Source organism: Lytechinus variegatus, chromosome 2 (assembly GCF_018143015.1).
Source record: "Lytechinus variegatus isolate NC3 chromosome 2, Lvar_3.0, whole genome shotgun sequence".
Lineage (NCBI taxonomy): Eukaryota > Metazoa > Echinodermata > Echinoidea > Temnopleuroida > Toxopneustidae > Lytechinus > Lytechinus variegatus.
In genome coordinates this window covers 84,270,860-84,284,667 of record NC_054741.1, presented here as the reverse complement: position 1 = coordinate 84,284,667, position 13,808 = coordinate 84,270,860, and the positions used below count along the sequence as shown (strand labels likewise).

The following is a 13,808-nucleotide window of genomic DNA, read 5'->3' as shown; positions in this document are numbered from 1 at the left end:
GGGAACACGTTTTCGACACAAATTGGAAAAAAGACGAAAAAGAAAGAATAAAAGATGATGGGTTTTGAACAAAAGGCGCAGAAATAAAGGAACAGAGAGAGATATGGTGCAAAAGGGATGCAGAAGAAGGAAGCACTTTTGGAATGAAGACAGAACGAGAAGAAAACATTTCGATGTCTGTGCAATTCGTAAACAAGAGTTATGTTAAAAAAATACACAAACCGTCATTTTGCTTTCCAGTGATTGTTCTTGATCTCAATCTTGGCATTATTTCATAATCATGATCATGATTTGATTGTGATCGTAGAGTTTATAGTTATTATCTCCTTTATCAAAACCATGTCTAGAGATACATTCATTTCCCTATCATTAAAACGATCAAAAGTATCAATATATATCAAGTATCTATATGTATTGAAACAAATCGTCATGTATTACGTCATTGAAGAAAACTGTTTCCCGAAAATGCTGGAAGTAAAAAGATGGTGACCGTCATGAAAAAAATTCCATTTAGGACGAGTATTTGGTAGTGGGTCTCTTACTTTAATTGACTGTAGCCCTTTGGTTTAGTGTTCTCATACAAACTCATCATGATGGTGTCATACAAGAAAGGGCAATGCATAAGTTGTTTGTAAGTGCAAGTTAAACATTTACACCTCAAACGGATAGGACAAGTCAAGTGGGTAGTGGTGAGAGTTTTCGTTTGATTTTGATCCAGCTCCCGAAGACAAGAGAAGACGTACAAATGAGAACTATGCTATCGCCACTTGCGATTTCCCTTTTCAGGTTGATTGAGAGAAATAGGAAGAGAGTAAGGTCTATATACAGACATCTTTAAGTTAAGTCGCTTCCTGGATAGATGAAAGAGAAGAGGAGACTTGAAGAATTGATGGAGAACGGCGAATCTGATGTGGGATACATTTAGGGGGTATACGTCTACGAGTCGATACGCATCAATGATACGGTATCCATTTGAATCTTGTTAGTTTCTGCTCAGACTCAATCTTTGATTAAAATCTCAATACTTTGATTTCATTTACTGTAAAAAAATAAAATAAAATTACTTCTACATTTAATAATTGATTAAATTTACTTTATAAAAATGAAAATATCCATGTGCGATCAATGCAGAAAACCACTCTTTTTGAGCATAGTGATAAATAGAATATGAATGAACGGAAGACTAGTAGTGGCGCCATTTTACCAGGTACTTATTAGGGTCCACGGAGAGGTGTGAATAAGACGCGTCATTACAGCGTTATGCTACATTAGGCTGACTTACTCCCATATCACTCTCCTCTATTTCTCCACCCCCCCCCCCTCTCTCTCTTTCTCTCTCTCTCTCTCTCTTTCTCCTGCTCTTTCTATTTCCTATATTCATGGAGTGGCGGTTACATTTATTTCTATCAATTACTCATTTCACCTCTTACTGCCCCCTCCCCTCCCTTAATCCCCCTCTCCCCTTCTCTATATGTCTTTCTCTGTCTATTTTCCTCACTGGACATGCCTATTTTACATTCATCCATCCACACAGATCTCCTATAGTATGCTATGAACCTGTCTCCTTTGGGTCAACCGTACCCATGATGATTCAGTCTCTTCTTTGTTTCATCTCACAGTCTTTCAAGCAGTTGAGTGTACTTTCTACCCAAGGTGTTAAACCCATAACGATATTCAGCGTTACGTCATTATCGTCTGCCTCACAGTAAGGCGCCAAACGACTTCTTGGTGAACACATGACCACTGGCCTTGCCCATTATAATGCACATAATCATTATGTGCCTCAGATAATCAAAATTCCATATGAATGATCTCAATTTCTGTCAAATATATATTCTTTCTTTAGTGAAATATTTTGTTAATACCCCTTCCTTTCCCTCCCACCTTTGTCTGTGTATGTGTGAGGGTGTGCGTGGAGGTCTCTCTCTCTCCATTAAATGACCTATGTTGATATCTTCATTAGATCGTTAATAATGCCTTTTTTAGGTAAAAAACAAAATCACTTTCCACGAAGTGGGGGTAGATTGTTAGAATACATTATCTTAACTAATTGGTCTGCCGTATCATTTACAAATTTTAAAAATCAGATTTCTCAATACAATTTAATATAATAACATAATCCTTTAGTAAATATTCGTGAATATCAGTTGGGCACTTGCGTACAGATGGGGTGGTTGGGACCATGCCCCCATTCCCAGGGAAAAGGAAAGAAATGGAAAGAGGGTGAAATGTGATGTTTTTTTAATACATGTTTTTTGTCAAAAATCTGTCACAAATTGGATTTTCGTATTAAAAAGGTCAAAATGTTTCTCCTCCAAAGTGCCCCATACAGCATTACTAGTCTATAACCCCTCAATTATTTTGACTGATGGTGCTACTGCAGGTATATATGTCTATGGCTAACAAATATATTCTGCCCGTGAAACTCTGATGAGAAAACATGTTAAATTGAATTTTCAACGCAGAATTCTACATTCTATTTATATACATAGAATAATTCGCCATGATTATGCAAACACGTACCCATGATGCATGTAAATGAGCGGGGAGGTAAGGCGAGGATGTCTCCCGTATCTCCGCCCAAGCTCTCATCCAGCCGTACATCATGCAAAAGGGTTTGACAGATAGCAAGCGATCTGATGTCATTGAAACCAAAGACGAAGGCTTTTTACCAAAAGAGCGCGCAGGCTTGCCTTAGACCAATTGTTTTCATTTCACCTTAGCAAAATGGCGTCGATAAATCTTCCAAGCTGTCGAGTGGAATTGCTTTACAAGACCAGCGCGATGTACGACTAATTGTTTACGCGGCAAATTCGTACACCGCTTAAAACTAGGTAATGTCCACCCTCGCTGTACCTATTCGTTATCTAGTGTGACAATGCTACTACTATCTTGACAGCAAGCCAAGCGGTGAGTGAAAATTAAAATTGCTTTCTACTCTTACCCTAGCTTTGTTATTATCAATGAAAAATGTAATTTGGTTGATGACAAATAGCTGGACACTCAAGCTGATTTTAGTGGTATTGGGGTATTTTGCCCTCATTGGTACAAATTGGTTTTGGTCAAACTTTAACAGGTTGCGAGGTCTAGTTTCCGTTTTCCCGCAGAAAAACAACCGAATGACCGATTCTTGACCGCATTCATCCTTCATGGTTTCATTCGAAGAAAACAAAGATTTAGCAGAAAACCTGTTCCAATCATGAGATGTTCCGATTAATCTATATGCTAATATTCTAAGGAATTTTGATTAAAATTTTGATACTTTATTCGCACCTGTCTCTTCCACGATGATTTTTCGTAGTTTTTCATACAATGAAAGCAGAACTAAATCTAAATAAATCGACCGACAGAGTCTGACCAAAGCAAAATATATATTCAAATATTTCTTTACATTCACTTTATAAAATAGCCTTATGTTACCAGTATATAAAATCCACCCTGATAATTCAACATGGGCTAGCTGACAATCTTTCTCCGGTACCATCTATCAGCAAAACTGGTGACAGGTTGATGTGCCTGCCCGCAAAAGACAATTCCAAAGAGAATAATTTAATATGATAAATTCCTCTTCAAATACCTGAAACTGGAAATATGAGAATGATAAAGAGGGAAATGAGAAGATGATCTTACCTGAATAACTCTCATATTTAACCCTGTTTCCTGTGCGAGTTGTTCCCTGATATGACGAGTTGGTTTGGGTGTAGCTGCGAATGCTGCCTTGAGTGTTTCTAACTGTTTAGCCTTAATGGTGGTTCTAGGTCCTCTTCTTTTAGCCCCACTTACTGGAATCCCTGTCGTGTTTTCATTCTCCCTGTTTTCCAATCCATTATCATGATTGTTGTTGTTGTTGCTGTTGTTATTGTTATTCATAATGTTAGATGCCTCTTTGACACGATCTATGTCATCCGGGGTCGAAGCAGTAATGACACCAAGAGATGGTGACGTAACATCACTTTCGGCTTCCAGTAGACTCATATCTTCAGTGCTTGGACTCTCTGGAGGTGAACTTGAATCGTGACTGGAGAGGGCAGTATTGCAGGACCCAGGAGGTTTGTTGAAATGATCATTATCAGGGAGCTCTGGTCTTCTTACTGTAAAAGAAACAAAACAAAAAGGTTTATGATTAATACACAATAACACGTTGAAAATGAACATAAACGAATGATTAACTTGTTTGACAAATTTAGTATGTGGAATACTAAGGTCTTAATATTGTGATATGCATGTTGTTTCTACCCCCCCCCCCTCTCTCTCTCTCTCCCTCTATTCGATATGAGTCAATATACACAAACTCTGTCTGAAACACCGGTCACTAAATACAAAGGTATATTATACGCATTTACGTTTGATTTGTTTCATTTCGGCCTCTCGTGTCACCCACTACGAATGAGAAGATGCGCAACCATGATGAAAATTGATGAGATTAAGGTTTTGATATCAAACAATGCAATTTAAATAAAACAACAATAGGGGTACGTCCTCGCTCAGCCATTACAAATATCACCACTGTACTTACCCAGACGAGTAGCTACAATAGTCACGTGTTAAGTGTTATTGCACGCCAATTTATCAATTAAGGGAAGGGAAATGAAGGGGAAAGAGACAGAGTGATGAATTAATATCACTCTCTCAATTAATCATCAAATAAACTCATATAGCGATAAAATGACTTTCTTATTACTTTCCAACTGCAATGACCGAGTCCTTTCCTCCGTAAATTTGTTTCGAATGTACATTCTCTAGAGTTGCTTTCTGTGAAGTAAGCCATTTTGTCGTTTATATAGATTGTTCTTGAAATGTGATATCTTCTTTTGATTATCATACTGAATATTCTTATATCGATATATATATTTTGAAAGAAAATGAATCAAAATAGAAGGTAGTGAGTGACTGGACATCTAAGTCTAGATGGGGAGGTCGATGTACTATCAGCCTTTGGCTCTGTGGGAAGGGTCTAGGTAGGAAGAGGGGAAAACGCGAGAAAAAAAGAGGACGCATAAATATTAAATGAAATATTCAGGAGCATAATCGCATAAAATGTCCCCGTTGCAGGTTAGGGTGGAAATTGTGAAAACCATAAGCATGATAAGACGCAAATAGAGCTAATGATGAGACTATAAAACAGTTACTATGTAGGCAATATAATCAGGCCTGTGCAGGGATGAGTGGTTTTAATTCTATAGTCCCACACATTGCAATTGAAAATGTTGTGGTGAATAACTTAATTTCATTCGTTATGGGTATTGTTGTTTGTTTTTTTGTTTTGTATATCAATAAGTCCGATGATAAAAAAAGAAATAACGCTAACCAACGAGATCGAAAATATATAATCATGCCTGTTTGTTTCCTAATTTACAAAGATCTGGGCAACTTTTATGCAGTTAGGCCAATATTTCAGGGGGAATATACTTTCACTCTTTACACGCCATATGAACTGTGTTCGGTTTGAGTACAGATGTCTGCAACAATCCCGCTGAGTCGAATCGAAGATGATCGGAAAACTGAAAAGAATTAAGACGAAGAAAACCGAAGGGAACAGAAGAAAGCCCAAAACAGGTCAAAAAAATCACATCAAGGCAAGCATACAGACGATAGAGAGTGATGAAAAGCTAGAGTGGCATGATCGTGTCTTTGCCGCAGTAACAAACTTGGTCGAGTTTCCGAAACTAATATATCATCAAGTCGGCGGGCGCCCTGGATAGCTTTGCTACTTCTGTTGGCGGCTAGCTTTTATATGGACTTAACTACATGCTATCAAATACAACCGCATTGTAAGCATATCTTTGTTGTTTTGTCTGTTGTTTCTTTCATCCAAAATCTCATTCTTTCTAGTACACTTGTTCATAATGCCATTTTATTGCAGATTTTCTACAGTATATCTGAACACTCTAATTTCACCATATGTCTTTTTTTTCTTAACCAATTTTACTCTTCCACCTATATACTTCAAGATTTGAACATGAGTTACCTATATCTTACATCCCCGTAACATCTCTCTCTTTCTCTCTATCTGTCTCACCCCCGTCCATTTCGTGTCCTATATTCTAAGAGTTGTCATGAAATAAAATTGCTCATTTTAACGCCTCTTCCCATCGGTTGTTTTCCATATTTTTTGACATATTTTCGGATATGAAGGAAAGATAAGATCACGGAGAGGTCAACGAAAAGAGAGAAATTATTTCCATTACTAGTGATGAAAACTTTTGACTATTAAATGTAAATATGCCCTTTCAAAACACCGCGCTCACCGTGCGTTAATGGCATCTTAAATTCTTTTTCAATGAAGAAAGAGAGAGTGAAACGGAAGGAGAAAATGAAAGACTACAGAAAGGACAGACAGAGAGAGACAGAGAAAGGGCGTGATACAGAAGGGAGAAAGGGGATAGACGATTTTTTTTTTACATATATATAAGACGAGCATATAAGTAAATGTTAGGAGGGTGACATAAAAAAGATAGGGCACACGACACAGATTATCTTCTTAATCTTTTAACGTTTGGCTGAAATCTGCAGGATTCAAACTTTCCCTCAAAGTTTCTTATAGTTCCTTGAGAGATTAGAAATCATTTCTAAAAGCTCTTACACGCTTATGACTTCCCTCTAGAAAAACCCTCGTCAAATCTGTTGAAAGATATTTTATCTTAAGATTTCTTTCAAAATGAAGAACTACACAAGTATTTTATACTTAAAAAACCTACTTTATGCCTCTCATTTGTAATACTCGTTTGGATACTTTAAGTGTAATAGGAATGAATATACCTGGTTACTATATCCTATAAATCACCTATAATCATTACGGTCATCTAGTGGTAATAAGAGATAAACTCAAACATAGAGCTAAATAAACAATACCTGTATTATTACTTAAGTATCATTTTACAACCCATCTCTCAAGGAAGGAAGTAAAACTTTAAAAACATTGATTAAAATTTTACACCTGGGTATAGAAGGCGAACATGCATGTTTACTATGGGTTGTTGGGTTTTACCCCATATTGGCCTAAATGCGTGTTTTAAGGGTAAATTTCAACGCAAAATTGCGTAAAATTTACAAGATATTAGGTATCGTTTTACCCAACCAACATGCATGTTCCCATTTTACCCAATATTGGGTAATCCTTTTTAGAGTGTGCAGACTATCAAGTGAGATCGATTCATACCTTCGGCGGGTTTCGGGAAAATAATGCAAGGCATATACATCAAAATATGCTAACTTCATTATACATGTTACAAGTTACTGCAAAGTGATGTTTGTTTAAATATTGCGAGATCGTCACCTCATGTTTGTCGTATAGTGGTTTAACTCTGTAAAATAAAGGAGACAACTATTAGCTAATTATTGTAAATATGCAATTGTAACATGGTTATCTATCTTATTAAGCAACAGGAGATTGCATGTCTTACCTACAACCAATGACTTGATGAAAGCTCATTTTCAGCAAAGATTAAGAAAATGAATGTTGGGTGAATGTTGAAAATGTTTCACATATTTGTGAATCTCGTCACAACATAAAAGAGCATTGCAGTATGTGGGTAGATAGTCTACTATGAAGGAAGAATCCTCTAGAGAATAGAACAGGCCTTCTCTCTCTGCATTATTCAGCGATGAAAATGAGTCAATTATTAATTCGTATAGGGACCCAGGTGGCTAAGACTATGGGGTGATGAGCCTCTAGCAGTCAGCTATACAACCCTATCATACTAGATACTCTCAAATATGGATCATAACAATATCACTTCTCTAAGGTTCTTATATCAACCCATTTCAAAGCATCAACTTCAGTTCATGTATCACATTATTATTTCTTATTCTTTTCTTAGTAAGATTAGTCATCAACTATAATTTTCAATACAATTTCGAGTAGTGCTACTCGCAATCTTACTAGCAAGGTTATACTGCTGCTTCTGGTTCTAATACTATCTTTATGAAAAACGTTGGATTGTTAAGACTAAAAAAATCAAATTATTATTAATACCGCAACTACTCCTACTGTAAAATCAATTTTACTTATTTTGGTTGCTAGTTATATTCATAAAAAATAGCAAATTTCAAATTTAGAAGCGATGCACATGTCATCACCTTATATACACCTTTTCGGCGAGAATTCGAAATATCACATTTTCAAATGTCCAGTAGAATAATGACCCGTGTGCGACTAGTCACCTGATTAGAGCAGTGAAGACACTGCAGTGGGTAGTATTAATAATTCATCTAACAAATAAAGACATCATGGCAATGAAACGTTAAAATGCTAGTGACAGAGAACTAGAAATAACCACCAAGTTTTAGTTCAGACAGAATGTGGAAAGAATCACTTTGGGATTAAAACTCAAGAGATTTGACATACATCATTTAGGTTCTACGATGCAGTGAGAATTGAAGATGTACATTAAGCATAAACAATCAGATTCAAGCATTAAAGTGTGTCTGTGACACACACCATACCCCCAGGATATTCTATCATTTATCTCCTTTATTTTAGCTCGATTGATGTCATGCGTAAAGGAATGATGATAATGCAATATGACGTTAAATACTCATGCGATTTACAAAATATAGGACGGTGAGCTCCAAGACATCAATGTGCCCAATCCAAAATAAAATAACTTGAAGACAAGCATGAAAAATTGTTGGAATCTGTACACACAATATATAGATTGACTACACTTAGAACTGTATGAAGGGAACTAACGTCTACTTAGCTCAAGGAAAATGACGCCATGCACACCTCAACCTATACCAACAATATGCAAAGCATTGATAATGTACTAGGTTCCTGGACATGGGGCTGAGTATTTCCGATTGATTATTGTGTGTTATCAAAATAGGTCCCACAATCAATTGGTAATATTTATGTCTCGGGACTCTAACTACATGTGTAGGGGAAGAAATCGAACAAAGACATTACAAAGACTGATAAATAATGCATTCAATTTATACAAAAAAACGGAAACGTACCAGACATGACTTGTGGATTAATTATTGAATATATAAAGGATCAGGCATATATGCACTTTAAGGATCAGGCATATGTGCACTCAAGCACCGGAGAACATACTTAAGTGGATCAGAGAGGCACTACAACAAATACATGGCTTGCCATTGAAGGCCTTAATCTTAAAGATAAAAATCATTTTGACTTTCTATATGTATGTCTTCAGTACCAAATTGTATGACGAGTGCTATAAAAAAAAAGTAGAGGCTCTATACATGTATGCATGAAAAGCATGCGGTGTCTTTTTTACCAGACTTATCTGAAAGCAACAGACGTAAACGACAAACGGTATGAATTCATCCAGTGATAATAGATACCTTTAATTCTTTTGAGAACCTCTGATGACACCAAATTCAAGGAGAATAATAAGTTTGAAACCAATCGTCAGGTGACAACAGGTTACTCTTGATGAACGTCACAATCACAGCGCCCCCTACCGAGGGAGATAGGTTCGTACAAAGTGACATGTCACTCAAACTAGTCCCTCCACAAAAACCCAGGTAGGCCTAGATATAAAAGCACAAAGGTTCAGCAGTGATCCGGTTCTTAAAGCTGAAGAACCCATGCAGATGGAGGGTTCTAAATCACGTCTGGAATGTACACTTCTATATTAAATTATTCATTAATTTCTCGTATATTTTCCTTCTGATAGAACATGCACTCTATTGACATTATAGTAGTTTAAAAGATTTAATGATTTTAAAAGATCAAAAGGTTTTTTTTAAAACCTTAAAGATTCCGTCAGACTGATGGCGATGTCAGTATAGCGTTAGTCATTTCGAAAAATGATTCATTATATCAAGTAATAACACAAAAAGGATAAATATCTCTTTTTCAAATAAAAATGATGAATACCTTATTTTTTTAATGACCAAATTGTTACAACACTACTAATATTCTAATGACGATTAAAGCATACATGAACACAATGACAAAAAAGAAGATAGAAAGACAGATCTTTTATACATGCCTGTCAAAGGACATCTAGTTTCCCTCTTGAGATAAAAGGGGGAGAGATGCGGTGGAAATGTGACAAACCGCATGTCAGCTGTTCTAAATCAAGTAAACGGACAATCGTGTCAGAAAAGAAACGATGATGATGATGATGACGATCCCTCTGTCAATGACCAGCATCATCATTGATATAATTGTATAATAATGATATAGATCATGGGTCACTACTTTTCTAGTTAATTACGTTATATTTTATGAGTGTGTATATCGCATGACGGAAAAAAAGAAAACAATTATGAGATAACTATTTATTACCTCCAATGAAAAACTGAGAAAATGATTTGACAAATTGGTTGTAAGATCATCATTATGATCATCCCATTTTTGTAAAAATGCAAACTAATTGAATGATTCAATTCCAGTCAATTTTATTCAACCATAAAATATGTATAAACAAATCACACAGTGTAAATAATTATACAACAAATGGAACAAAATATGGCTAGGACCATAAAAAAAGCAAACTCCTTGTAGAGAATGCCCCCCCCCAAAAAAAAAAAAAAAACAATAGCATTGACAAAATTTACAATCAAAAACAGAAAACTAAGAAAACACAAATTGTATCAGTAGATATAAAGGCAAATATATAAACATAGACACACCATCACACACACACACAAACCCTGTAATTTTATAGATCTTCCATTAAGTAGGCCCTACACATTTTTTTTAAAACAGGATACAGTTGAACAATCTTTTAGGGAATTGGGAGTTGATTCCATTTTTTTATACCGACTAAAGCTATATAGTGAATTTAAAGAAGAAGAAAGTCTCACTTTCGGAACATGGAAATTATCTTTTTATCTCGTAGCATAAGAATGAACAGTTGAATTGAGTAAAAACATATTGCAATACTTCAATGGAACAATCTGATTTTAACTGAATACATAAAGATTAGAGTATTTAAAGTAATTCGTTCATGTAGAGGTAAAATATTCTTCTTTTTTTAAAGGGGTTTACTAGCACTTTGCATATGGGACTTTGTAATTAATCGGATTGATTTTTTCTGTAGGATATATGATTAATTATACCCATTACTAAACCTTGATAAAATTTGTAATTTCATGTTGATTAAAAGAACGTGTGATACAAAAAAATAACAAATCTGAATGATGAAGATAAGTGAAACAAGATAATTTATACTCATGATATAAAAGACAATAATACCATCATGTTTCAAGAATATACATTATATCCTCAAAATATTTTACTTAAGCTACTTTCGCAAGAGTTCTGAAAATATAGCTCATGTAGATACAAGGATGGTTTTGCATGGTGCAGACATTTCTGTTCGATATCTTATTGAACCAAGTTATGGACATAATAGTAAATAGCACGTCTACATGTCAATATCAGTTGGAAGTTAATCTCATGATGGGGCTGCATGGAAGTAGTACATCATTTTAAAAAGTAAACTCTATTTGGCACAGCTTCTTCTTCCCCATCTTGTAAAATCTGATTTGATAAAATAGATGTGTTCATGTATGCTATAGAAAGAAAATATAAAGAAATGTGTGTGTCTGATGCGGCTGTTTGATGAGTCGACCTTGTCTGTTCATGTTGGCCCCGGTGAGCCCGGCGGGTGTGAGAGCAAGGTAGATACCCATGACCTTGGATTGTCACATACATCAAGCATCGGGTGGGTCAACCAGCAGAACATGACTGACATATTGCACATGAGAGATTGATTAAGAAGTTACCTTCCTAAAGTGAAGATGACACGAAGAGTGCACGAGGATGAATAATAAAAGGAGCACTATGCATACCGAGTGGGGGCAGGAGAATGAGACAAGACAGTCAAAGACAAGTCATTGAGTTGACATCATTATCCCAACATTTATCTGACTTTCAAATCCTGAACCAACTGACATTTGATATTCCTAAACCACCCTACATTACGTGGCAATATATCAACTGGGCGTTGTGGCGTGCGCCTGTAATCCAAGCTGTGGGGAAGTTACAAATTGATGCAGAGGTTCGAGGTTCGATCCGTGGTCACGTCTTTCGGATGGTGACGTTAAAGGTCGGTCCCAGACGTAAATAATCATTTCTGAATGATACACGTCTGACAAAACTCAAACACACACACACACTTGGTTAACCCTTGAAAACCCTAATTAAAAATCTTGATGTAAGTATGCCGTTTATACTCGAGTGCCCCCCCCCCTTGATAGTGAGGACTTTTTTTTTTGCTTGTCAAATTTGCATCGGGAAAAAATGTGCCTCCCCTTTAAAAAAAATGTTTGGACCCGCCTCTGCTTATGACTACATTTAAATCTAAATCTAAACATAATTATTACAACCTTTTCCGAATCCCGTCATGTTCATTGCAAGCGTTATCCTACCGGAGAAAAAAATCATACACGTAATCATGATTGTATATCTCTGTATTTAATTTGAATGCATATCTTGTAGTATATAAAACACTAAGGAATTTCAAGTCTAAACTGAAATATTGACTAACTGAACATACTGAATATAATTATTAGACGTCCATCATGATCATGAATGTTTCTATACCTGAACTCATAACATTTAACCAGAACAATACGAATAATATTTGCATATACTTTTTTTCGAATATATATATTAGTCCTACTCGTGTACGGCATCTCGGTTTGCATGTGGGTCGCTAAACATGCAAATCTCTAGTGCTATGTTACTCTAACGTAACTTCAGGATAAATCTCTCTCCATTTAGTGAGGATTATTAATGCACGGAATTATAACATTTTCTTGAAAAAATAACAACAGAGAATGTAAGGTATAGTCCATGGTATGCAAAAGGGATTATACAGACGAAGTGTTTATGAGCGCTGAGCTTTAAGAGCCTTATAAGACCCCATCATCCACATCTTATTATCATATCTTTTACAAGTCTGTTTCTTCCAGCATAAAATATCAAAGAGAATCTTGGGAGCCGAACTGTCTTTCCCACGACAGAGAGGTGTATAATCTAAGGTCTTATAACAGATTTGTATGTACCTCGTAAGTGCTCCTCAAAATTCAAACTTTGACGTAACGTTACAGTTGAGCTTCCTTCAAGTAGAAATCTCACTGGGAGGCGGATTTACTAAAATCTTCAGCAAAGTCGACAAGTTTTCTGAATCTTAGATTGATATAATTTCATCTGATGTATGTCTAAAAATCAGGAAGTGCCAATGTGGATAAGTCTCCAGACTTCGAACCACAAGGTCCGGGGTTCAAATTTCATCGGGACACTCGTGTCCTTGGCAAGGCGTTTATCTATAATTATTATTATTATGATTATTATTACTATTATTAATATTATTATTATAATTCTGAAAATTGAAAATGACTACGCAAAATAAAAAAGTCAATAAAAGAATACATTTAAAGGGAAGGCCTATTCCAGCGTGTTGAACTAGCCCACCGAACTCTTTTAGATTGGGATCAAGTTTTCAGGGCCGTTCCGATTCATGCTCTTACGTTACGCGTTACGTCGCGATCGCGGCAGTGCACTCGGCAAGGTTTAATCATAGAGCTATTAGCTCCATGGTTTAATTATATTATGCGATGTTATACACCTCTTTTCAGGATTATGATATGACACACCCAATAAAATTACCAAATACATTACCTGTCATTTTTACTGCTATTTGGTAGGTTTGCCGTAATAATTCGTACCGGATTGTATGTTTGAATGATCTTTGGGGAATCCAACAGATGTGCATTATTACTATTTCTATAAGGTCGGCACCAGCATGGACCTATATTACGGAATAGGTCCATGGCACCAGGGACGCTAATTATATACACGAGAATCGCAACAGAATTTT

General features: G+C 36.0%; 1 protein-coding gene across 1 annotated transcript in view; it reads right to left on the bottom strand.

Moving 5' to 3' along the window:
- The window catches only part of LOC121409326 (LIM/homeobox protein Lhx5-like), a 63,562-nt gene that overhangs the window by 20,671 nt on the left and 29,083 nt on the right, over positions 1 to 13,808 (bottom strand). The window contains exon 3 of the mRNA XM_041601257.1: positions 3,631 to 4,091. Coding sequence (XP_041457191.1) covers positions 3,631 to 4,091 — 461 coding nt within the window. The remainder of the gene's footprint in view (positions 1 to 3,630; positions 4,092 to 13,808) is intronic.